Below are 27,466 nucleotides of genomic sequence, written 5' to 3' on the forward strand. Positions count from 1 at the left end.
AAATACTGGAGATCTGTAAAGAGATGAGCATCAGTCCTCCTCTCCTTAAAGACCATAAAAGAGGCTAAGTGTCCAAAATGTGTGTCTGAGGTAGCAAAGTAATAAAAAGGAGTGACATTTATATAGCACTTTTCATCCAAGAAGCTAGCTACAAACTATTCACAGTGATCCTTTCCTCCCCTGCTAAAATGAAGTCATCTCTGAGTTGAAAGGTGACAGCCATTTAATAGCACAAAATGCTAAACACATTTTGAGAAAGAAAGAGAAGAATATCATATCCCACCGAAACAGCAGGGAGATATTTATTCGTAGGCCAACATTTCCAAACAAAATGTAGGACACAAATCCTTATTTAGGCACTTAAGCCAGTGGTCTGATTTTCAGAGGTTGCAAACTCCCACATCTTCCACTGAAGTCACTTAGAAGTTTATAAATGTAGCATCTTAGCTGTAGACCACTGACTATAACACCCCAAACAAAATTTTAAATCTACACAACTAAAAAAAATACAAATTTTAAAAACTAATTCAAAACACAAGATTAGCCCTTCTCTAAAGTCAGATATACCTTTAAAATCACCACTCCTGATAAAATATGTGAAAATATGATAAACATAAATGGGAATACATGGTTTCATTAAGGTAAGCAAGATAGTCTCTCTTGCTCATGATGTTTTCTTATTTTTATGGCCAGCAAGGCAATAATAAGGTGACAGCTCATATAACTGAAATATTATCACTTTATAGCAAGTACCTTGCTTAGTGAAGTGATGTGGTAAAAGGTATCTAGGCAAGGAATAGAGATAAACATTTGTTTCCTGGGAGGCAGAACACCTAACAAGACAATAAAACAGTGTAATAAATCTTGAACATAGCCAGACCCCAGTAGAGAAGGACAATTGTTTCTCAGCAAACCTCCCTTCCAAATAAGTTGCCTGCATAGTTAGGAAATGGAAACTTGTACAGATTCTCCTTAACATGCTGTTGTTCAAAATAACCAAGCAGGACAAGTGTTCTAATAATCACATAACCCAAACAGGATTTGTAAGTTTGATGCTAGGAATTGACAAATTCACCTAAAACTTTTTCTTTTATGTACATCTTCTGTCCTTTAATAAAAAAAAGATTAAATCAAAATTATAAAATTACTTCTTATAATAATAGTTAAACTCAGGGATTCATTCTGAATAACTACAATGCAGGCCAGAACTCTCAAAGGTCTCAGTTTGACTAGTTGTATTCTGTGACTGCTGCTGACTGGCTTGCAGCCCATTCTTAATGAAAACAGAAAGCCATATTTGTCTTTCAGCTGTTCCTATTTGTCAGGACCCAGTAAGCATAGCTAACTCTTTCATAGTAACCACTGCTAAAATGTTAGACCAAAACTACAGGCAGTCCCCGGGTTACATGGATCCGACTTACATCGGATCCCTACTTAAAAACGGGGTGAGGCAACCCCGCACTAGCTGCTTCCCCCCAGCAGACCAGGGAGACGCGGAGCGGCTTTTCTCAGCAGACACCTCAGCTTGAGAATAAAGGACTGAGGGAAGTGAGGTGTGGGAGAAAAAAACTGAGCTCTGGAGAAATGTTTGGCTAGAGTTTCCCCTACAATATGTACCAGTTCCGACTTACATACAAATTCAACTTAAGAACAAACCTACAGTCCCTATCTTGTACGTAACCCGGGGACTGCCTGTACAAGGTGAAAAAAAACCTACTGATCTCATTAGCCATTTGTTCATGGAAGATGAAATAACAATTGCAAGTTTCAAAATTCCTGTCTGCCTGCCTCTTGGGAAAAAATAAGAAAACTCTTACATTTCTGTTAACAAATGAAGACAATCATACAAATGATTACAGCATTTGTTTGTGGAGATAATCTTATCTCATGGTAGACTACAAAATATACATGGGAAATCCAGGAGTTTATTGCATGTTCTGAAGAAAGTCCTGGATTTCAATGCACATTAAAAAAAATCTGTTGCAAACCACCAGTAAAAGATTACCAAGAGATTCTTTTACAGAGAAAATGCAGATTGCCACTCATAGCATATTAGATACTGTAAGTGTAAATTCATGGGACAATAAGCTAGGAAAGGAGGAGGATAAATGAGGCTCATTATATCAATTAAAACAGAGAAGTATTTTCTTGGCAGATGCAGCATGGTTGTTGATTAATGTTATATTTCAAGGATTTATGACTAAAGTGTCTTATTTACAGTGAAAATATATTCTTTTTTACCCAGCAGAAAGGATACTGAAAACTACCAAGAAAGTCCCATGTCAGTTTAGAAGAACTATGTTTAAATTATATTTTAAATATTTATAAAATTAATTCCATTCATTTATAGATCTAAAACAAATCAGTGCTGACAGTATAAGAAGGTCAGCTTGGCAAGCACAATTATTGTCCTGGTAACTTCAGTAAACAGAACTCTTTTTCGAGGATGCAGTTTAATAAAACAGTCTGGGACAGACTGCACAAATTAATTAGCACTTACTACCTTTCTATAGTTAATCCAAAATATAAATATTTAAACTACAGTACAGGCAGACCCCGACTTACGCGGATCCGACTTATGTCGGATCCGCACTTACGAACGGGGCTGCCCCGGAGTACACGGACTGCGGGGCCTCGTGGTCCCGCCGCCCGTGTACTCCGGGCGAGAAAAGCTGCTCCGCGTCTCCCTGGTCTGCAGACCAGGAAGACGCGGAGCAAAGCTGCTGCCCAAGTCCCCCCCCCCCCCCCACGGCTTTGCAAACCCTTGGGGAAGCCGGCAGTGATGCAGCCCAGGCGCGCCTGGGCTGCTCCGCTGCCGGCTTCCCCGAGGCTTTGCAAAGCCGCGGGGGGGCTCGGGCAGCGAGGCAGTGCTCCGCTGCCGGCTTCCCCGAGGCTTTGCAAAGCCGCGGGGGAGGGAGGGGGGGCTCAGGCAGCGAGGCAGCCCAGGCGTGCCTGGGCTGCTCCGCTGCCGGCTTCCCCGAGGCTTTGCAAAGCCGCGGGGAAAGCCGGCAGTGGGACAGCCCAGACGCCCCGCGGCTGTCCCGCTGCCGGCGTCCTCAGAGGCTTTGCTCCCCGTCTCCCTGGTCTGCTTGTCTCCAGCAGACCAGGGAGACTAGGAGCAAAGCCGCGGAGGACCCAGGCGGCGGGACAGCCGCGGGGCGTCTGGGCTGTCCCGCTGCCGGCTTTCCCCACGGCTTTCCGCCGCCCACGTCTTCCTGGTCTGCTGGGGGGGGGGGGGGCGCAGCTAGTACGCCCCCCCCCCCCCAGCAGACTAGGCTTTTCTCTGGACGCCTGTGGCAGAGCAGCTGGGGCGCTGCCGGTTGGTCCCGCAGCGCCGCTCTGGGCGCTACTGGACCAACCCAGCAGCACCCCAGCTACTCTGGTCCTGATTCAGTCGCTGCTGGTCAGTTTCAGCAGTGGCTGAATCAGGACGCGTGGGGCAGAGCAGATGGGGTGCTGCTGGGTTGGTCCAGTAGCGCCGAGGACCGGCACTACTGGAGCAACCCAGCAGCACCCCAGCTGCTCTGCCCCAGGCGTCCTGATTTAGCCACTGCTGAAACTGGCCAGCGCTGACTACAGGAAGCCCAAGGCAGAGTTGCTCTGCCTCGGGCTTCCTGGAATCAGCTGCTGATCAGTTTCAGCAGCAGCTGACTTGGGGACGCCTGGGGTTCTTAAGCTGAATCTGTATGTAAGTCAGAACTGGCGGTCAGTTTCAGAAGTGGCTGAATCTGGACGCCAGTTCCGACTGACATAGAGATTCAACTTAAGAACAAACCTACAAATCCCTATCTTGTACGTAACCCGGGGACTGCCTGTATTTCAAAGATAAAGAGATTAAAGAATACGTTTTAAGTTGCTTTTGTACAGTAAATATGGTTTTCCTTGTGAGCACTTGACAGTTTTTCCTTTTGCCACAGTAAATCTACTGGAAACATCATATCATGAGTAAGTGTACGTGATAATACAACAGTTTGCTTGTATATAGAATCCTTCATTTAAAGCTCTCAAAGTACTTTATAAACATTAAGGATCATTAATTAAACAGAATAAGGAGGATGGACTTCAAAAAAGCATACTTAAGCTCAGAGAACTGGTAGAAAATGAAAGAGAAAAAGAAGTTCAGGAACACTGTATGTATCTTAAAGAGACCATACTAAAGGTGAAGCAGCAAGCTATCCTGATGGGAAGGAAAGATAGGAAGAATACTAGTAGGTAAATATACCTGCATTAGGAACTCTTTACCTAAAAATCAAAAAAACAATACCTCAAAAAGTAGAAATTTGGACAAATTGCTAAGGAGGAGAACAGCACAAACTGGTAACAGAACATTCCATTTGCAAATACCTGCAGGATGAAGTGCTGATCGCTAGCAGCCAGCATGGATTTACCATGAACAAATCATGCCTACCTAACCTGCCTGATTTACTTCTTTAGTAAGCTTTGGTGGACAGAAGAAATGTAATGGCCATAATATACCTGGGCTTGAGAAAGGCTTTTAACACAGTCTCACATGACATTCTCATAATTAATGTCATACCATTAAGTGGATACTTAATTTGATAAACAACTGCAAGCAAAGAGTAATTATTAATGGAATTACGCTAGCTTGGAGGAGGTCTCAAAAGGGATTCCACTGGGATTTGTCCCAGTGTTATTTAACATTTTTATTAATGACCCTGTAAGAATAGAAAGCATACTGATGAAGTCTGAAGATGATACAAAGCTAGGAAAATTGAAAACAGTATCGAGGATAGAACTAAAATTGAAAGGGATCTTGATAAATTGGAAAACTAAGCTATAGATAACAAAATGAAATTCAACAAGGGCAAATGTCAGGTACTACACATAGAGAAGAAAAACCAAAATGCACAAATACAGAATGAGGGATAATTGGCTTTGCAATAGCATTGCTCAAAAGGATGTGGAAGTTGTGGTGGATCACAACCTCAATATGAATAAACAATTCAATGCTACTGCAAAAAAAGCAAATGTAATTTTGGTTTACATTAATAGAAGTATAGTACACAAGTCATGAGAGGGGATATCACACTACTCAATGCTGGCTAGGCCTCAGCTGGAATACTATGTCCAATATTGGTCACTGTTGTATAAAATGGATGCAGAAAAACTGGGAAGGATCCACAGGTAAGTGTTGAAAATGCTCTAACTCAGTGTTTCTTAAACTTTTTAAGACCGAGGAACACCAAACAATATTTTTTTTAATGAGGAACAACAAGAATTTTTTATTGAGAAAAAAAATAAGTCGGGGGGGGGGGAGTTATTGAGGAAAAAAAGGGATCAGGGAAAAGACAAAAAAGGTCACTTGCCCCTTCAAGGGCAACCATTTTGAATTCTGTTTTTCTCCACAGCACATCTCCGACTGCCTCGCAGCACATAGTTTAAGAAACACTGCTCTAACTGATGGAATGTAAGACATATGAGCAAAGGCTGAAGGAACTGGGTATACTTAGTTTAGAAAACTGGAGACGTGGGGACATGCACTCACTTATAGTAATTTCTCATAAGCAAACTAGGGAAATACAGCCTAGGAGAAACTACTGTAAGTGAGTGCACACTTGATTGAAAAACATGCTGAAAGAGTAGTTATATGTGGTTCGCTATCAGTCAAGGAGAACATATCTAGTCCCCATGGAGGTCTTTGCGGAAGTCCAGTACCATTCATTATTTTCACTGATGACCTGAATAATGAAGTGGAGAACATACTTGTAAAATCTGCAGATAACACTAAACTTGAAGAGAGGGGGAAGTACTTTGGAGGACAGGATTAAAATTCAACATGGCCTTTATAAATTAGAGAATTGGTTTAAAACCAACCAAATCAAATTCGACATAGACAAATACAAAGATCTTCACTTAGGCAAAAATCAAATGCAAAACCACAAAACGGAGGATAACTGGCTAACCAATAGTATTGTAGAAAAAGATATGGGGGGTTACAGTGGATCACAAATTGAATATGAGGCAACAAAGTGATGCAATTGCAAAAAAAAATTTAAAAAAAGACAAATATCATTCTGGGATGATATAACAGGGTATTCAAATTCCGATCCAGTAAACAAGGAGTTAAACAACTGCTCTGGGCCCAGGCAGGCCACCATGCCACACCTGCAAAGCAGGCACAACATGAAGAAAGAGATCAAAAGTAGAGATGTAAAAAGTTAATTGGTTACCCCGTAAGCATTAGCCTTACCAGAATGCTCACCAAGGTAACTGGTTAACCGGAGGGCTGGGCCAGTGGTAACAGCTCCATGCCCACAGCACAGTGGAGCCGGAACAGCCACTTGCCCACATGCCCATGGCACAGCGTGACCAGGCCAGCCAGGGCCAGAAAAGCCTGCTACCCACCATGGACTGCCTAGCAGGACCCAGCTGTGGGGATCCCTGCTTGGAGTGGCTACTGCCACAGGTCCTAAACTACTCTGCACCAACCGTTTAAATCTTTTACCTATTTCTATTATAAATTATGTAAAAACTGACCTAAACTGAAAGACAAATATATAGAAACTAACACTGAGAAGTTCTAGTTCTCATAGTAGCTGTTTAAACTCACTGGTCAGATCACTGTGGTCTCTCTACCATCCACTGTCTTCCCACTGGTCAGAACCAGCTGTGCCATCTCATCTGGGTCTTCCGGTCACCAATCACTGGAGTCTCCAGTTTTGTGCTAGTCCCTGTAACAACAAACTCCCTCTCCCCTCACCTTGTTAACCAGTAACAGCAAGGGACATGGAGTGCCCCCATTCTGCATGCAACCCCTTTGAACTCCCCAAAAATCCTCCACTTTGTCACAGGTTGTCACCAGCTAGTCAGCTAACAAATTAACAAATAAGCAAGTGCGGTCCTGGTTAACCACAGCAACCACCCACCACCACCCCCAGCGTATTCTGCATTTAAAACTCGGACTTGCAAGTTGGCTCAGTCCCAGCCTGCCAGTCAAAGTTTTAAATGAAGAGTATGCAGGGGATCCACCTGCTACCCTATGCTGCTGCCACTGACACAGAAGCAGCAGCACAGGGCGGCGGCAGCCTTTGTCCATGGGAGGGCCCAAGCTCTCCATGGATAGAGGCTGCTCCAACATTCCACGGAGCAGCCCCTGTCCGGCTCGGGAAGCAGCACAGGTTGAGGGACATGCTGGAATCCCAGTTGCAGGCAGGCAGAGCAGACTGTATGGCTGAGGTACATGCAACCAAAGTAGAAGACCAGTAGGCAGGGGCCCATTAGCCATTGGGAGCCATGGGAAGCAGCGTGGGCTGAGGGACATGCAGGCTGCAGGCATAGAGCCTCTCAGCTGCCACTGGCTGGCAACAGCAAACAGCTCAGCTCAGAGGCTCCATGTCAGCAGCCAGCAGGTCCCTCCACCCATACTGCTTCCTGCAACTCGGGAAGAATCCGATCATAAACCTACACTCACTCTTCACAGTGGAATTTTTTCCAAAAAATGTCAGCTTATGAATGAGTATATATGTAGGTATTTTAGTAAAATATCTAATACATAATATAAAAAACTCTTATAAAATGGATTAGAACTGGTTTTGATATGAGCTCTTTCCTATGGATTCAAAACTGATTGATGGACTACAAACAACGGGTGAAAATACATGGTAAAATACATACTCATGCCATGTATAAAATCTATGAGAGGGGATTCAATTCCACTCGGGTTCTATGCCACATCCATCATCTTGATATGTGAGTATCTTGTGGAATCATCCCTCTACTTCCTGATGCACGCACTTGACATCCTATCAGGAGGGGCTGTGGTATGCTCCCTTTTGAAAAGGCTGCTGGGCCATGCAGAAAATTGACAAATCCCTAATCGCATCACCTCCTCTTTTCATTCTCAGGCTCCCTTGGTGTTCAGCATAAAAGAAAGAAATCCAAGGAAATTTCCCACAAAAGCAAAGAGATGACTATGTGCACCACTGATTCCACTCCCACCCCTCCCCCCACACCCAGCTCACCTAATTTTTCTCCTGGTCCACCTAGTTTTAAGCACCTCTCCCTGAATGGACCACATGGCGAGGCCTCCAGAAAATGGTGGAGGAGCATAGTGAAGTGGGGGCAGTGAAGTCCCCTGCCATGGGAAATGAGGAATCTTTGGACTGAGCTATGGAACATAATCTGGACCATTATTATCCTTACCCAGTTTTCTCTCTATTTTTAACTCTGGCAAAACTACTGCTTTTAGCTGACAATTTATATAATTAAATACAATTGAAAAGTGGGTATTTTCTCTCAATACAAGGGCTAAGCCCGTAGCAACAATAAGAAAATAGTGATGTGGCATCAAGGTTGTCACTGGTGATCTGGAAAATATGAACACTTGCACACTAATTTTGCTAGTATACGATACTAGCAAAAGTATTACCTTGACTTTAGCAAGGCTTTTGATGCGGTCTCCTACAATATTCTTGCCAGCAAGTTAAGGGAATGTGGATTGGATAAATGGATGGTAAGATCGCTAGAAAGATGGCTAGAAGGCCAGGCCCAGCGGGTAGTGATCAACGGCTCAATGTCAGGATGGTGGTCGGTTTCTAGCGGAGTGCCCAAAGTTCGGTTCTAGGACCGGTTTTGTTCAATATCTTTATTAATAACCTGGATGAGGGGATGGATTGCACCCTCAGCAAGTTTGCGAATGACACTAAGCTAGGGGGAGAGGTAGATACGCTTAAGGGCAGAGATAGGGTCCAGAGTGACTTAGACAAATTGGAGGATTGGACCATAAGAAATCTGATGAGGTTCAACAAGGACAAGTGTAGAGTCCTGCACTTGGGATGGAAGAATCCCAAGCATAGTTACAAGCTGAGGACCAACCAGTTAAGTAGTAGTTCTGCAGAAAAGATCCTGGGGGTTACAGTGGATGAGAAGCTGGATATGAGTCAACAGTGTGCCCTTGTAGCCAAGAAAGGCTAATGGCATATTAGGTTCCATTAAGAGGAGCATTGCCAGCAGATCCAGAGATGTCATTATTCCCCTTTATTCGGCTTTGGTGAGGCCACATCTAGAGTAATGTGTCCAGTTCTGGACCCCCAACTACAAAAAGGATGTGGACGCATTGGAGAGGGTCCAGCTGAGGGCAACCAAATTGATTATGGGGCTGGAACATATGACCTATGAGGAGAGGCTGAGGGACTTGGGTCTGTTTACTCTGCAGAAGCGAAGAGGGAGGGGGATTTGATAGCAGCCTTCAACTTCCTGAAGGGAGGTTCCAAAGAGGATGGAGAGAGGCTGTTCTCAGTAGTGACAGATGGCAGAACAAGGAGCAATGGTCTCAAGTTGTGGTGGGAGAGGTCCAGGTTGGATATTAGGAAAAACTATTTCACTAGGAGGGTAGTGAAGCACTGGAATGGGTTACCTAGGGAAGTAGTGGAGTCTCCATCCCTAGAGGTGTTTAAATCTCAGCTTGACAAAGCCCTGGCTGGGTTGATTTAGTTGGAATTGGTCCTGCCTAGAGCAGGGGGCTGGACTTGATGACCTTCTGAGGTCTCTTCCAGCTCTATGGTTCTATGATTCTATGATACATATAGGGAACTATACAGAACAATAAGAAAGGACACATGTAAGAACTGCACCACTGGAAAATCCTCTATCTCTTTTACACTGACGTACAAAAGAAATGAGAGTCAGGATGGAGCAGACAGATGGAAAGAAAACATCGGGGAACAAGAATGAACGGAACAAACTGAACATACCTAAATAGGAACTGCAGCATTGAAGATACCACCAAAAGAAAGAGAAATGGTTATCTACTAAACTACAGGTTGAACTTCCCAAATCCAGGATCTCTGCTCTGGCAACATCTGTGGTCTGGGCCACAGATGTTGCCGGACCAAAGAACCCAAGAGGCAGAGAACGGGAGCTAGCCAGGAGAACGCAGAGCTGGGGAACTCTGGCCGGGCCATCAGTGGCTAGGCCAGGTGGCGGCTGGGGAGACCCAGCCCGACTGGAGAATCCCCGGCATCAGCAGGACTAGATAGCGAATGGAGAGCCCCCTCCCCTGCCAGGGTACCCCTGGTGTCAGCCAGGCCAGCCCACAGATGGGGAGTCCCTGCCCTGCCTGGGGAACCCCTTGTAGCAACAGGGCCAGGCAGCCTCAGGGAAGCCCTTGCAGCAGCAGGACTGTTCCCGGAAGTGGGGCCAATGGTGGCCAAGTGACTTCAGCTGAGTAACCTCAAGAAACACCCAATGGCAGTGGGCTGGGCAGCCCTGGCCGGAGATCTCCCCAGCGTTATGAAGGCCAGGCAGGGTCGGGGAACTCCTTGGTGTCAACAGGGCCTGGTGGGGTTGGGGAACTCCTAGCGTCAGCGAGGCAGCATCAGCGTCCAAGTGGGGCTGGCGGAATCCAGGTGGCCCCATCAGGTGAAGCCCCGGCGGCAGCAAGCAGGAGCCCCACCTTTGGGAGCCTGAGAGTGGGACAGCCAACAGGAGAGAATTGACCTCCCCTGGTCCAACAAACAACCTGGTCAGGACTACTCAGGTCCCAACAGTGCCAGACCAGGGAGGACCAAACTATAGTTACAATTTTATTTCCAAGTTTACATATAAGAAATATCTATGACACTCTTAAAAATTTTCAATTTCAGTGAAACATTTTGTATGGGAACACTATACAAAACATATAGCCAAAAACAATAAATGAAGACCTAGAAAAACTTTGTGGTCAAGTAAATGACTGTATCATAAGCCGTCTAAAATGCTAAATGATCATTCACAAGGGAGAAAGTTAAACATCAATATTTCTGGTTAAGTGAAATGTTGATGATGCTGTGATATGGTCAAAGCAAAGACAGAGACAGTAATACAATCACATCAAAATGAGACCAGGTTGCTTTAAGAAAGAAATAGGAAGTTGTAACTTGAAGCTTACTGAATGAGTAGCTAGGCTGTACACAGTGAAGTAGCAAATAAAGTAGAGCTATTTGCTATGAGCTCCACAGAGTATCAAGACTTTATTTTACCAAAGTTGGTACTTCCCTCCCTGTGGGTGGAGAGACAAGAGACAGCTGACGTCATACAAGAGCAGGGATAAAGTGCTGTTTCTGCAGCTGTGGGATGAGAAAAAACTTTTTAGAGGTATAGAGAGTCTGCAAAAGACACTGCTAACCGAACTTTTATTCCTGCAGCTCAGCCTTCACTGAGCTTTGGAGAAAAGAAAAATAATCCAATAGTAACTGTCAGAAAACTGCTGCACAATGCCACAGAATGTTATTCTCCCAGGACCTGCTCCTTGGGGATTCAGGCTGACAGGAGGGATAGATTTTAACCAGCCTTTGATCATAACCAGGGTAGGTATCCTTTCCATTTCCTTTTTATTTATTATTTTTAACATTGCTTTAGTTTTGGCTCTTTATTTTTCTTGAATGAAGCAATAAATAAGTGCACTAGCTGTAGATTGTATTTATTAGTATTGTTCTAATTTATAGATTAGCTTGAAGTTGACAGTTTTGAAATGTTTTATGTGTTTATGAATTGAGACTGCTGTGTCAGGTAAAAAGGGTTTCATTCAGTTTTGGCTCATACAGTACCTCTGAAATGAAATTCCAGTGTCAAGGGACAATGGCAAGGTAAGAGGAGAGTGTGATTTCCCAAAGTTCTCAGATTTTCACTCTCCAGTTTGGGACCCACAGGGAGCCAAAGTCCATCCTAATATCCTGACCATATTGTAGCTCACATCAATTCCAGTAACTGGCCAGTGATTCTTGGAAGAGAGGGGGACTTAACAGCTGTTCCTTGTTGTTGGATCTTTGTACACTAATCTTCATGTCAATGTGAGTTAAGAGTTTTGTAATACCAATCTTGAACTAAGTCTAGATCTGTACATTGGACAGTACATTGGACATTCATGTACAGTTCTATGTTTTCATCAATTTTACATCAGTGATTTATTACAAATTTATTGCACCATGAACACGCAAGAAAATCCTATGCATTAACTAGTGGCTTTTAGTGATACTCAATATTAATCTCTTATAATACTTCACATTTAAAGAGGATTAGAAACACAAACCCTCCTCTATGTATTCTATTCTTAAAACTGGTATTTATTTCAGAGACTGAAATGACTAAATGACTGTAATACATAAATATCTATATTACATTCTTAAATAGCAAAATACATTTCCTCTCCATTAGGTAAACTTAGTTTAAATGTAGGGCTTTACATGATATATATATAAAACACATCAACATTCTTTATTTTTAGCTGGTTTACAGTACTTGCATGTACTGAAAGCATATTTCATTGGTCTTTCACTTCATCAACATAGATCTGATAGTACTGCACTGAGACTCAGTATTACATAAGTGTCAGAACTTGAATAAATATCTCTGATGAAGCCATGCGGTAAAAGTACTTTAAACAGTAGTTTGTAGAAACTGTAAGCACCAATATTATACTGTAAACTACCACAGTATAAATCTGAAGCAACTCCATATAGCTCAACAGAGTTACTCAACACTTATACCATCATAACTGAAATACCATTCTTCCCTTAAAATAATCTCAATTAGCTTGGTGTTATATAAACTTACCTGACAAATATTTGTTATATTACATGAAAACTTTGGAGGAAAAAAAAACATGTTGAGTAAAAAAAAAGTGAAAAATGTCCAGCTGTATTGGGATTTTCATTGCCTTTTATGGACTTAAAAGGAGAACATTGTTTCCATTATCTCTAGTGAAAACTATTTTAGCAGTGTCTGGTTTAAATTTTCCCTTTGTTTAGACTAAGTGCAATGAGGTTTAAAATTATACTATAACAAAAGATCAATTACGTGTATTGTAACTTTCTGAGGAATAAATAATTTTGCCATTGAGTCATCATCATACCTACAGAATGGGCTGGACAAAAAGCTGCTGGTTTGTAGCAACATGTCAGTGTTCATTAATCATGTGTTTCAAGCACAAGAACTGTTGATATAAAATACGTATTAAAATAAAATGTTTAATGTTTTAATGATGGCTTTGTTTGATATTAATGACCCATTCCTGCTAATCACGCTAGATATTTTTCATATATCTCAGTGTTCAAGCAGCAAAGTGCTGAGAGTTTCCAGCAAATTAGTGAGCACACGGATTCTTAGGCAGTGCTCAGCTCCTTCCAGGATTGAAAAGCACAAGATATTCACTTAATTTAGAGAATGAAAATAAACAATTATTTATTCATATTCCAATTAGCGTAATGACAAGAAAAATATTCCTCAGAAATACTTTAAACCATTAAAATAGTAAGCAGAAATTGATAGTTTATTATAATGTATCTTTTCAATTATTCTTCTAACTAAAATTCTTTGGCAGATATAACTGCAGTTGGCTAAAACCCCTTATTAAATCAGAGAAATCTTTATTTAGTGGTGTAACAGATTGATGTGGAAGGCTATCAGGGATTATCGTACACCTGTTTAGAAAACAGATATCATGGCAAAAACCCATGTGTAATTTTCTTAACCAAACACAGTAAGACGATCCTCTTGACTGTTTCAAGCAAATGTAAAACCAGAATATGATATTCAAGAAAGGCTAGTTATAGAAGTTAAGTGAATGTGTTTATTAGCAGGCCATAAAGACATAAAAAGCAAGAAGCAAAACATTAATAAGAAAAATGGAAACAGCTACTGAAATTCTTGTGACTTAACTTACATACATGTCTATTATCAGAAGGGTAGCCGTGTTAGTCTGAATCTGCAAAAGCGGCGAGGAGTCCTGTGGCACTTTATAGACTAACTGAAGTGTAGGAGCATAAGCTTTAATGAGCAAAGACCCACTTCGTCAGATGCATGTGACGAAGTGGGTCTTTGCCCACAAAAGCTTATGCTCCTACACTTCAGTTAGTCTATAACCGTGGTCACCAACCCGGTGCCCGTGGGCGCCATGGCGCCCGCCGGGCCCTTTACGTGCGCCCGCGGAGAAATCTGGGCTGAACCCACCCCCAGGCGTGCGGCAGGTGCCAGCCCCGGGCACATGGCCAGCCCCGGCCCCGGGTGCACCGCACGTGGCCTTGCCGGTCCTGGCGCTGGCCTTGGCCCCGCCCCCGGGGGTGCTGCGCGTGCCCTTGCCGGCCCTGGCACCGGCGCTGGCGCTGGCCTTGGCCCCACCCCCGGGTGTGCCGCGCATGCCTGCGCCGGTCCCGGCTCTGGCCACACGGAACCTGGGCAGCCCCTGCCCGGGATCACAGCACATGCCGGTGCCGACCTCGGGCGTGTGGCGCATGCTTGGCCCCGCCCCCAGTCACGTGGCCTGTGAGCGGCCCCGCCCCTGTACGCGCAGCACGTGAGCGGCCCCGCCCCCAGGCGCCCGGCAGCCCCAAAACGTTAGGGACCACTGGTCTATTAGGTGCCACAGGACTCCTCGCCGCTTATACATGTCTATGGAACCTATCTAAAGCGCCCAACTGAAGTCAATGAAATTATTTCAGTTTTCCTTAGGGTAGGCCTAAAGTGTGCCTGGAAATAAGGGACAACATCAGTATGTGTGTGTACACGTACGTGTATTATTGATACCTGTAAAAACTATACTTGAGGAAGGAAGGAGATACTTTTTATCAACTTCATAGTTTCACAATCTTAATGCTCTGCTAAAGCTCTATGGCTTCTCACTATGTATATACGTTACTTCTGTTTCACCTATAACGCATTTTCTTCTTTTTTTTTATTCTCTCCAAAAGAGTCTTTCTGAAGTATTCATAATTCTTTGTCTCAGAGCAATTTAAAATACAGTAGATAGAATAAAAGCACTGCAGACAGAAAATGTTTTTCTCCAAATCATATAATTGAAGAAAATTATCCCATGTGAGTAAATCAAGTTATTATGTAATCACCAAAATCTTTGCAATATTTGATATATCCATATTTTTCTCCCCTTTATTTTTTAATGTGAGAAGATATATATTTATATATTCACAGCACAGAAGAGCAATAAACACACAATAACATTGACTAAGGGGACTAAGGGTACATCTAAACAACAACATTATTTTGAAATAACTTAGTCCGCGTCTACATAGCAGGCAGTTATTTTGAAATAATGATGAAATACTGTCAAGCTGGAAGACTTCTTACTCTGACTCCTGTAACCCTCATTAAACAAGGAGTAAGGGAAGTTGGAGGAAGAGTGCTCTACTTCAAAATAAGTGCTGTGTAAATGCTCCCACTTTCAAAATAAGTTGTTTCTAAATAAGCTACACAATTAATTTAACTCAGTTTGCATAGCTTATTTTGAGTTAAGCCCTGCTGTGTAGACGCACCCCAAGAGACCTAGATACCCAATTCCAATTGAAGTTCAGTGAAAGTTGAATACATGTACCCTGAGCACCTTTGAAAATCCCAGGCCAGATGTTTAAAATTGGATGCATAAATTATGCCTCACAAATCACCCATTTACACTCGTAAAGTCGGGATTTGTAACCTAAATGCCCTTTTGCATGCTCAAATATTGGTTACATATAATGTAGATAGCAGGTTTTGAAAAAATTAGTACACTGTCTTATAGACTTAGATCTCAATTAATAAAAATATGAAAAGTGGATTTTAAGTTCTGTTACTACAAATCTAGCCTACTGAAATATCCAAGATATTATGCCAGTACACCAGACTAAAGTATTTAGGTCTATACTTTCATTGATTTCAATCCATTTATAAAAAACCTAGTTCTCTTAGGCTCTGCAAAGCTGAGTAGAGGAAGGCCTAAATACCTTTCAAAATCATCTGGCACCTAGATACTCTGGTGATAGGTGCATCAGAAATAGCAACCATGCATATATTAATATGCACTAATTCTGTACTGGTTTCTGTTTTATTTTTTTGGTTTCTTGCTTGTACTGTGTTCCAAAGGAAAATCCTTGTTTTCTGTCAGTGATATCACTAGAAATTCCTCTCTGGCAAATTTTTATTTTACTATTATCATACATCTTTTAAATTTCAACTACAGATTTGCAGTCTTTAGATTTAATACAAAATAATTTCTCCCCTTTGTCAGTGGCTTCACTCTGCTCTTACTCCTGCTCTTGGGAAAAACAGGTTTATGTTGAAGGGGACAACGGTGTAAGAAATTTCTAAATAAAATATCTGTCTCTGAAAAATTTTAATCTTTATTACGTGTGTGCATGTGGGTATACACACCACATGTGTACATACACACTTCTGTGACAAATATAGTGAGAGAAATAGTGGAATTCCAAATTTGAGGGGTGAAATGTTCTACTTCCTATGACATTCTATAGGCAGCTTCCAAAGGACTTAATTCCACAAAGATGAATTATTCCAGTAAATATACTGCTTTGTTATTTGGTAGTTTGTGTAATATTGTTTTATCTTGTAAGTAAAAAAGTAATCCTGTATAAAAAGTTGAATTGGAATCAAACGGATTCAGTCATCTAGAAACAGTTTTTATAGATGTTTATTGCAAAAGGCAAAAGGTATTCCTTTTGAGAAAGAAGTGAGTAATATACACATTACCATGGGACTGAAAATGCTGTAGGTGGACAGACATATTTTCCATCTTTGTAATATCTATCTTGCAGTACTTTTAATTCCATAGTCTCCAAATTAGAGGTGTAAGATTCTCTTTAGGATAAGCACCCAAAACACAAAGTTTAAGACTAGTTTCGAGTAGTAGCCCTACAAATAATTTTCTTGCTATAAAGTCACTTCTCTTTCCTTAATCTAAACAAATTGCCTCAAAGGCTAGACATGAAGCAATAACATCACATTAGAAAGCAAAAACATCAAGAAAATAGAACAGTACATTTACATGGGCATCATGCTAGCCAATGGAGACCTCAAGGAAGAAGTGACATCAATAAGAAAAAGATCCATAGCATTCATGAAACTCAACGAAGTATGGAAAGCAAATATATACAGTACTAGGACAAACCTCAGAAATTTCAATTCAAATAATCTTAGTATTAACATGTAGCTGAAAAACGGAAGATCTACCAAAAAATGAGACCGAAAACAAGACAACTTCAAAAATCAGCATCTATGAAAAATTCCAGACACTGGAGGGAAAGACCTGAACACCAACAAAGAGATCTGACAAATCACCAACCAGCAGCTCATCTCTACCAGAATCAGACGAAACCTCTAGACATTTTTGGAGCATATACAGCACATGTTATCATGCAGACTAGGGATTTTAAAAGGTGCATAATTAAGTAACCGTAACCACAGAAATTTTCAGCGGTTACACAGTTACACATAGGGTGGCAACCCCCAGGAGCTGGTGCAGCTTTTAAGCCACTGCCCTGTGCGTACCAGCTCTCTTCTGGGGATTGATACCTCTATGTCAGAAGCAGCAGCACAGGGCAATAGGCGGTTCCTGGGTGCCAGTGTGCTCTGGGAGCTAGCTTTTAAGCCAGTTCCCCATACCTACTGGGAGACTGCATGTAACTGTAAACATTAACCAATGATCTCAAGCTCATTGGTTAACCATTTATATGGTTACCCTTCTACATTCCTAATGTAGACTCCCACATAAAGTTGCCAAGTGGAAACCAACCGGTGTAAAAAAGTGGGTACCCAAAAGAAATCTTAATGGGAACCCTTAGTAGAAAAGGCAGAAAAAGTGTTCTCCACACCATATGAAAGCAATAGCAAATGACCAGAAAATATGGAGCAAACTAGTGTCGTCTACCCTGTGCCAACTCTGGCACGGAAAGGATGTAATGTAATGTAAAAATAAATGTCCTAAAGAGGCAGCCGGAAGGCCATTAAAGATGGCTAGGAATAGAGTCATTCCTTAGGGTGCAGAGAATTGTGGCGACCACCACGGGCCCCATGCTTTGGAATCAAATCATAGCTATCGGTCTTTGCAGATAACAGTTGCTTCTAGTCACTAAAGAAATACTTGACTAGCTACCATCAGTTTTAAAGAGTGTTTCCTTTATCATGAAAGAAACCATGCCAAAATACTATTGGGAAAGTTATGAGTTCGGTGAAACCTTGTTCAAAATGATGTATGAACAAGTCCTCCATTTAAAATAGTTGAAGAGACAGTCAAGAGACCACACAGTAGAGTGTGCCCAGAAACTAGTAGCAGGTGGGCTGAGGAGTCACAGTGAAACTGGTGCAGGGCAGTGTGAAAACACACAAAAACTGAGAACAGACAAGAATTGGGAATGGGGGAAGGATGCAGGGAAAGCCAATCAGTAGCCTGTAAACACATGTGACCATGGACTGAAAAAGTGGTAAGGTCAGAAATGGCTTTTTTGTTGTTGTTCCCGATTCACAGTCACAAAATTGTGCACATTCTTCATAAATAAGCAAAACTGCATCCGAAAAATTCCTAATTATCACCTATTTCTACTCCCCAACAGAAGCAACAAACTAGACATTACATTTTTAGCAAGCAGCACAGGTCAAAAATGGGTAATTGGTGTTAGAGGTGGGATCCTGTTTCCAAACAGAGATTTTGAGCTGGTGGTATGGTATTCCTTTTGAACTAAGTAAGCTGCAACAGATAATGGAGGTTCTTGCAGAAATAAAAAATGGTCAGCAGAATTTAAAACAAGATCTCAAATAGCAGCAGGAGACTTCACAAAAGGAATCAAGACAAGACATAAATGAAGATCTGAAATTTTTCCCAGAAAGGGCTGAGAGTGAATTTGCAGGTTGAAACGAGGTTGCTGGTGGAGCTCGCACTAAAAAAAACTTGAACTGACTGGGAAACCCAGTGGCAACTCATGCAGACTAGAATGGTAAAATAGATTTATGAGGTGAACAACAATCTGACTAAGTTTTTCCATGGTACAATGGAACTCAAATAGGCTTTGGCAAATTTGGAACTTGCTTAGATTAGTTGCAGCATGGACTTGAATTGAAAATTCAGGTCCAGAAGGAAATCAAAGGATCACAGACCACAGTGTAATGTATTTGTTTGGATGAGGAAATGAGCCAGACAGGGGACTTGGGTAATACCAGACATTTACAACAATTTTCTGCTCCTTTTGTAACCCACAGATGCTCAGATGGGAGAAGTCGAATTGTCACAGCTCAAATAACAAAACAACTTCCTGGGAGGCAACAGCAACACACTGAGGGGCATTTGGAGTCACATGCCCCCCAAGATTTGCTGGTTAGCTTATATTCAGCATGGTCAATAACTCTGCTGAATCTGGCTGTCCTCACTCTGCCTCTTCATTATCAGCAGGCATAGGTTGTCCCTGCTGGGGGAGAGTCTGAGAGGAGGGACAGAAAGGGGGGTTACTAGCAACCAACTTGGATGGCCCAACTCTCATTATGCTACAGAACTTACTCACAGAAAAAGAGACTGCATTAGCCAGACCTGGCACAAGCTCTTGACATGTAATTTGGTGCTAGTCATCAATCTGAGTTGGCCACAGTACAGCTAAGAGCCTAGAGATAGATGTAGAACAGTGGTCAGCAACCTTTCGAGGTTGTCGGGCGCCAGGGGGCGTGGCCGTTCGCCCGCCGGGCGCCAGGGGACGGGGACACTTGCGCCCCCCCCCCATAGCCGCATGCTCGGGGGCGGCCTCCCCCCCCCCATAGCTGCATGCCCTGAGCCGGTGCTCCCCCCGCCAAGCGCCGCGCGCCCGGGGCTCCCCCCGCCAAGCGCCGTGCGCCCGGGACCGGCGCTCCCCCCGCCATGCGCCCAGTGCCAGGCCAGCCCCGAGCACCTGGCGGGCGCATGGAAATGCCCCCGCGGGCGCCATGGCGCCCGCGGGCACCGTGTTGGGGACCACGGATGTAGAAGGAAAGAAAAAATATCATCTGAGCTAGAGGAGAACCTGCAAAGACTTATGGTCTTAGCATCACCAGACACCATTGAGGCTCTCAACACTAAAATGGCAATGGACCAATTTTTAAATGCTCAACTGGATTTGGAAGATCAGCGAAAGGAATCCAAATACACACTGAAATAATGTGGAATTTGCCACAGAACTTGAATCTTTTCTTGTAGCAGTGTCCAGAAGAGAAAGTTTCTGCTGTATAGAAAATGAAAGCGGATCACCATGTGCCCGGGAAGCACAGCTGTGTATCTCATAAGTATGAGAAAGAAGAGATTCTGATCTACTTTGGGACCTTATTGAAGAAAAACTGATAAATCTGATGTGTAAAATAAAGGGAAACTGGCAATAATGCAAAAATTAAACAGTTCAGTTAAATGTTAGTACTCTGACCACACTGGCCACAGAAAGGATTGTTATCAATTTACAATAGGCCCAAAGAGACTCTTGCAAGTGTATAGTGAAAGCCCCTTTTCCAATTCAAGAAATGGAGGAACACTACCCTGACAGGGCAAAGAATAGAGGAGATAAAAGGATCAACCTCACAGATTTTGTTTAGATCTGGACAATCATAATGGGAATACAGCTAATAATTTCAAGAAAAGTGTCTTAAAATTTTAGTCAGACTCCCTTTAAAGATATGGCCCAGGTGAGAGAAATTATTTGTAGATTCAGGCAGCACCTCTATAAACCGGGACTGTCTGGTCCAGCAACATCCATGGTCCTGCACAGATGTTCCAGGATCAGAGAATCCCTGTGCGCTGCAGGGAAAGGAGCAGGAGCCTGGTGTTTTGTGGGGCAGAGGAAGAGGGAGCCCAGTGTATGGCCCAGCTGTGCTGTGGATGGGGAAGGGGGCAGGACCTGGGCTCCTGGAAGAGGGGCTGGGAGCCGGGAAGCTGCCGCACTGTAGAGAAGGGTGGGAGCTGGGAAGATTACATTACATTTTAGCCTTGTGATGGGGCTGACTAACCACCCTGGCACTCCCAACCATCTGTCCTGAGAATAGGCTCTCTTGCGTCACTGGATGCCTCTTATGAGGTGGTGTCTCCCTGCATTTCTCCTGGATCACAGCGTCCTCTTCCAGACACTGCCTTCTGTCAGTGCCAACACCTGTGTCTGAGCCCCCCTTCCAGGGGTGGTGGTTGTTCTCTCTGCTCACTTCCCAAGGTCCTCTCTTTCTCAGAGCATCCCGATTTCCTCCTTAGGCGCTAAAGCCTGAGAGCTTGCCTGGCCAGAGCTCCCCTAGCGCTGCCTTGCCTCCCCAGGATTGCTCCAGCACTGCTTCCCTAGCAGTCAGGCTCTCACTGCTCTCTCTCTAGAGCAGCTGTCAGTTCCCCCCTGTATAGCTCCAGCTTGGCCCTCATCAGTTAGAACTGCCTCAGCTCAGGCTTTGTTCCTAGCACTTTCTCTAGGCTGGGGTTTTGCCCTTAAAGGGCCAGTGCAGGGCAAGTGCCCTGTCACAAGCCCCATAGTTGATAAAATATTAGCACATCACACACATATAGTATTAAAAAATGAAAATTATGATTATTGTTACTTCTAGATATTCACAAATGTGTTTTGATGCAAAATACATTAATAATTTTTCTTATTTCTTTTAGATTACTCCAGGAAGCAAAGCTTCAGCGGCCAATTTAAGTCCTGGTGATGTCATTCTAGCTATTGATGGCTATGGTACAGAGAACATGACTCATAATGATGCACAGGAAAGAATTAAAGCAGCATCACATCAACTTTGTCTCAAAATTGAGAGGTAATTCATTAAATGTATGTACCACAACAAACAGGCAGTCCCCGGGTTACATACAAGATAGGGACTGTAGGTTTGTTCTTAAGTTGAATCTGTATGTAAGTCGGAACTCGCGTCAGCCACTGCTGAAACTGATCAGTTTCAACCGCGGCTGAATCTGGACACCAGTTCTGACTTACATACAGATTCAACTTAAGAAACCCAGGCGTCCCCAAGTCAGCTGCTGCTGAAACTGATCAGCGGCTGATTCCAGGAAGCCTGGGGCAGAGCAACTCTGCCTCGGGCTTCCTGTAGTCAGCCGCTGGTCAGTTTCAGCAGCGGCTGACTTGGGGACGCCTGGGGCAGAGCAGCTGGGGTGCTGCTGGATTGCTCCAGTAGCGTGGCTCCTCGGTGCTACTGGAGCAACCCAGCAGCACCCCAGCTGCTCTTCCCCAGGCGTCCTGATTCAGCCGCTGCTGAAACTGACCAACAGCGGCTGAATCAGGACGCCTGGGGCAGAGCAGCTGGGGTGCTGCCGGGATGGTCCAGAGCGGCACTGCGGGACCAACCCGGCAGCCCCCAGCTGCTCTACCCCAGGGGTAGGCAAGAAAAGCCTGGTCTGCTGGGGGGGGCACTAGCTGCACCCCCCCCCCCAGCAGACCAGGGAGACGGGGTGGCGGGACCGCCCAAGACCTCCACGGCTTTGCTCCATCTCCCTGGTCTGCTGACCTGGGAGACGCGGAGCAAAGCCGCAGAGCACACGGGCAGCGGGACAGTCCAGGCGCACCGCGGCTGTCCCACTGCTGGTCAGACCAGGGAGATGGGGAGCAAAGCCGCGGAGCACGCCCGCAGCGGGACAGCCCAAGTGCGCCTGGGCTGTCCCACTGCGGGCATGCTCCAAGGCTTTGCTCCCCGTCTCCCTGGTCTGCAGGGAGACGGGGAGCAAAGCCTTGAAGCACGCCCACAGCGGGACAGCCCGGGCGCGCTTGGGCTGTCCCCCTGCGGGCGTGCTCCAAGGCTTTGCTCCCCGTCTCCCTGGTCTGCTGGGAGATGGGGAGCAAAGCCTTGGAGCACGCCCGCAGCAGGACAGCCGCGGCGCACCTGGGCTGTCCCGCTGCGGGCGTGCTCCAAGGCTTTGCTCCCCGTCTCCCTGCAGACCAGGGAGACGCAGAGCAGCTTTTCTCACCCTGGAGGACGGGGGCGGTGGACCGCGGTGCATCTGGGCATCCCGCTGCTCCCGTCCTCCGGGGCGAGAAAAGCCCCGTTCGTAACTGCGGATCCGACATAAGTCGGATCCGCGTAACTCGGGGACTGCCTGTATTTACTTTTGAAGGAAATATTAAAGAAACTGAGGTATTTTTTCCTCTGATCTAATGACTGTCTAAGGCAGCAGTGGGCAATAACCAGACCACAGGACAGAAGCAATTAATCAGGGTTAGTACTTGGCAGGCTGCCAGAGCTTTATTTATTTGAGCTTTCACAGATACAGCCACTTGAAGCTCCCATTGGCCATGGACTGCAGCTCCTGGCCAATGGAAGGAACTTCCTGCAGGTCCTGTTGGGCAGAAAGAGTAACCCTTGGCCAATGGGAACATCGAGCAGCCATACTTGTGGATGTGTGGGTAAATAAAGTGCCAGCGGCCCACCAGGGGCTAACCTTAGAGAGCCACATCTGGTTTATTGCCCATCCCTGGTCGAAGGAAACATAATGTATTCCCTGGATCCTTTCAAAAAGAATTAGGAATGATCTAACAGTATTTCATTGTAACCCTCATTTCACAAGGAGTAAGTAAGTCGAAGGAGGAGTCTTCTTCCTGAAACTTCTTGCTGTGTAGAAAGCGCTAAAAGCTAAATTAAACGGTTTGATTTCAGCTACGCAATTGACGTGACTGAAGTTCCGTAGCTTAATTTGACTTTAGCCCTGCTGTGTAGACGTACCCTTAGAGACTAACAAAAGTGAATGCTTAAGTGTTTTCCTGATTCAGGTCTAAATTAAGCAGATGGCAGAGAGAGAGAGACTTGTAGAGGAGCTACTACACAAATAAGGAGTCAGAGAATCTGCATTTTATTCAAGACTCTCTCAATGACTTGATGTAGGTCAGCTTGGGAGCCTGATTTTCAGCACAAGATATGTGTAATTAAGCTTATAAAAATCTTAAATTTGCACACACAATTACTACTGTTATGGATGCCAAACAGAATGTAAGGACCATCTTCACGGTTGCACATTTATCAATTCCATTTATCTAATTTGAAAAACAGGCCATAAATCTCTGCATTTTCCAATGGAAAAGACTAAAATAGTAATAACTCCACATGATTGTTTTTTAGGTTTGCTTAATTTATGCTTCCTATATGCTTTGAGAACCTTAGGTGAAAGTTACAAAGGGTCTGCTGGTGGTACCACTGAAGTTAAAAAGAGACTATTATAAAGCCATCTTCTTCAGTGCGGTGTACTTTCAAGTATAACTTACTATGTAAATTTTCTGATGAACAAATACACAAAAACACAAAAGATTCTGTCCATTTCATTAACATAATTTTATATTAAATATTCAAAATAATTGTTTTAACAAATTTCAGATTTTAAGTTTGCAGTATACATATATCCATGTATATGTGTCATGTTTATGGGAGGGATTTTTTTTTCTTTTACTAATAGGGCAGAAACTAGATTATGGTCTCCACAAGTTTCAGAAGATGGCAAAGCACATCCCTTCAAAATAAATTTGGAAGCTGAACCACAGGTATGAAGTTTTAAAGTCACCACTACACTTCACATAGCTTTTCACATTCTAAATTGTTTCATTCATAGTCATCGTAATTATTTATAGCACATTTTCTCCACTATCTACTTAACTTAATATAAATCATAAAATGTATTAAATACAGGGACATAATTTTACATGATTAACATTTTAAATTCACATTTAAATCTAAAGGAAACCTAAAATTCTCATGTGGAAAAACTAGAGTACCTCGAACTGTCTCTCAAAACTTTATACTTCACTATGGTTTTATTAATGAAAGAAAATATCTCTTTTGATAGTAATGTTGCTTAAAATCCTCAATTTTAATATTTAATTCATGATATTTTTAATTTCTTCAACTGAGACTACAGGTACATCTACACTGCACCATTATTTCAAGATAATTAGCGTTATTCCGAAATAATGTGAGCATCTACACAGCCATTCCGTTATTTCAAAATAATGAACAGCTTATTCCAAAATCTGTAAACCTCGTTTTACGAGGAATAATGCCTTTTCCAAAATAGCTATTTCGAAATAAGGCATGTGTAGACGTTCCACTGCTACTATTTCAAAGTAGCCTCTTACCAGGGACATTCTAAATTATTCCTCTACAGTGCCTCCTGGGGCTCTAAATAGAGATAGCAGTCTACATTAGGGAAGCCTGCCATGGACTAATTTTGAGGCTTCCCTGCAGTGTAGATGTGCTATTTCTAAATAAACTATTTTGGAATAACCATTCTGGAATAGCTTATTTCAAAATAAGCATGAAGTATAAACATACCCTACATGTTAAATATCAAAATTATTTCATTATATTATGATAGCAGTTTTTGCACTGTTACAGTCAGCTGAACAGGATGGTTCAGTAATGCGGAGTCTTTTTGCTTCAATAAACAACGGTAAAACAATGCAAAGCAACAGAAAACTGCAAATTCTGAATATGTGGAAAACTGAACTATTCAGACAGCTATCAGATGGATCGGTCATAAACTGGAACATTCTATCTGCTAGGGATGTGACAGTGTAAAATGGTTAATTGATGAGCCTGGGTTCACTGGTTAACCTTCAGGGTTACATGCAAGCCCTCTTATCCCCATGCTGCTGGGAAGGAGGGCAAATCATGGACTGGGGGGTGGGGTTGCCCCACCCCTTCCATTTAGGCCCCTTCCAGGGTAGCCCAGGGCTACTTCAAACTTTTTTGAAGTGACCCCTGGGCAAAAATTATTGCCCACTCCTGGTCTAGGACATATACAGAAAAAAAGGCTTTTGTAATGTCAGGGTCTCCTCCAAATGGAAAAAATCTTTAGAAAAATAATCGGTGTGATAATAAGCCTATACTATTAGGCTATGTCTACACTCGCGGCTTCTTGCGCAAGAACAACTTGCGCAAGGGTTCTTGTGCAAGAAGACGTCTACACTGCCATGTGCAAGCTCTGCTTTTGTGCAAGAGCCCCCATGGCAGTGTGGATGCTCTCTTGCGCAAGAAAGCTCTGGTGGCCATTTTAGCCATAGGGCTTTCTTGCACAAGAAATCCCTGCCGAGCATCCACATTGCCCACTTGCGCAAGAGCTCCTACGCAAGAGGGCTTACACCTGTTAAAAAAGAGCATAGCTCTTGCGCAAGGAGCCCTCCCTTACCACGCCGTACTGCAAATTCCCTTGCGCAAGAGCGAGCGGGCAGTGTGTTCGCTCTGCAGATTCTTGCACAAGAATGGCCATATTTGCGCAAGAACCCACAAGTATAGACATAGCCTTATAGTTCTATGTCTAAAGTAGACCATTTTTAAAAAACATAATGCAGCTGAACAGATAAATACTATTTGGCAACAAATTATTGAAAAACTATCTCCATTACTGTTATCAGAAAAACTGCTTCTGCTATAGCAGTGGTTTTCAACTGTGATCTGTGGACTCTTGAAGATGCTCAGACTATATCTAAGGCAGGGGTAGGTAAATACTGGCTTGCAGGCCAAATCTGGTCTGACGGAGTTAATCCCTGGCCGATCCATATTTCTATGCTTACCTGCACCCTCTACAGGTATCAGACGATCACAGTTTTCCTTGGCCACAGATTGGCATTAATGGTCAATGGGAACAGCAGAAGCGGTGTTCTGGTCCACACAGCTTCCAGCTTTTCCCATTGGCTGTGAACAGCGATCCACATCCAACAAAAGATGTAGCGGTGCAGCTAAACATAGCAGTGGCAGTCCACCATGGACAAAGCTTGGTGGGCCACTGGTTTTTTACTGCCCACCTCTGGTCTAAGTGGTCTGAAAAAGGTTGCCATTACCACAGAACAGTGGTTTTCAAACTGTGGTCCTTTCCAAAGGAGTATGCACCTCCCTTGCAAATTTTTAGAAGTCCACAAATGTCAAAAGATTAAAAACTACAGTGCTATACTAAACAGTTAATATTCATTTCCTTGTCTACCTCTTTCCTTAAAAGGGAACAGTAACAGATAGGTCTTTAGAAAAGTAGTTAAGCTTTTAAGCAACTGTGCTGAACTATTTAAAGGAATATTATAAAGGAGATTTATTTACTGCATAGTTAGACATAACACCTGAAGCCTACCATATATGTTCTGCTAATTAAAGAAATACAGTGGCAACATTTCTTAATGTTCCTCATACCTTAGCCTGAGCTGGTGAACTATAATGCATCTGTAATAAATGCTGGTTTAGCTTACATTGGTTAAGGTTGTTGAAAAACTGAAACAGATACAATGCCTGAATTTTAAAAAGGCCTTAATGCCAAGATCAGTGGAAAATTCCAAAGCACCATATTTTTCCTTAAACTCGAACTCCACTACATTACAAAGCTTGGTCAGCATTTCCAGTTTTTAAGTGTCTCTCGAACTTATTTCAAAGGTCATAATTGTAGTAATATCAGGGCCTTTTTCAAAAGCAAAGCCAATTTTTTACTCTCTGCTACACAGAAAACTTTGTTAATTTAAAGTTAATGTTTACTACACTAAGTAAATTATCACAAACATTTGAAAAACACAAATATTACTGTTTTAAAAAACTGAACATTAACCCATACATAAATAACAATATAGATGAACGTTCATGCATACCCTAGCAAAAATCTCTGTGACAAGCAGTGACTTTGAGAAGTGTATGTCTTTTGTTCATGAAAATTACAAATAACAAACTGACTATTTTATTTCATAACCATATCCCTGCCATAATGAGCACCTGCACTGGACATCTGCCACAAGTT

At 43.2% G+C, this 27,466-nt stretch overlaps 1 protein-coding gene and 1 long non-coding RNA gene across 3 annotated transcripts in view; one reads left to right on the forward strand and one right to left on the reverse strand.

Moving 5' to 3' along the window:
• The window catches only part of LOC112546681 (uncharacterized), a 141,727-nt gene that overhangs the window by 77,127 nt on the left and 37,134 nt on the right, over positions 1–27,466 (reverse strand). The window lies entirely within an intron of this gene.
• Positions 11,034–27,466, forward strand: part of PDLIM3 (PDZ and LIM domain 3) — a 34,528-nt gene continuing 18,095 nt past the window's right edge. The window contains exons 1-3 of one of the 2 annotated variants that reach the window (XM_006128461.5): positions 11,034–11,306; positions 21,365–21,516; positions 24,155–24,239. In XM_006128461.5, coding sequence (XP_006128523.1) covers positions 11,214–11,306; positions 21,365–21,516; positions 24,155–24,239 — 330 coding nt within the window. In that variant the 5' untranslated portion in view covers positions 11,034–11,213. The remainder of the gene's footprint in view (positions 11,307–21,364; positions 21,517–24,154; positions 24,240–27,466) is intronic. The other variant, XM_006128460.5, reaches the window with a different exon arrangement.

The sequence above is a fragment of the Pelodiscus sinensis genome, chromosome 4 (genome assembly GCF_052426305.1).
Source record: "Pelodiscus sinensis isolate ZL-2025 chromosome 4, ASM5242630v1, whole genome shotgun sequence".
Classification (NCBI taxonomy): Eukaryota; Metazoa; Chordata; order Testudines; family Trionychidae; genus Pelodiscus; species Pelodiscus sinensis.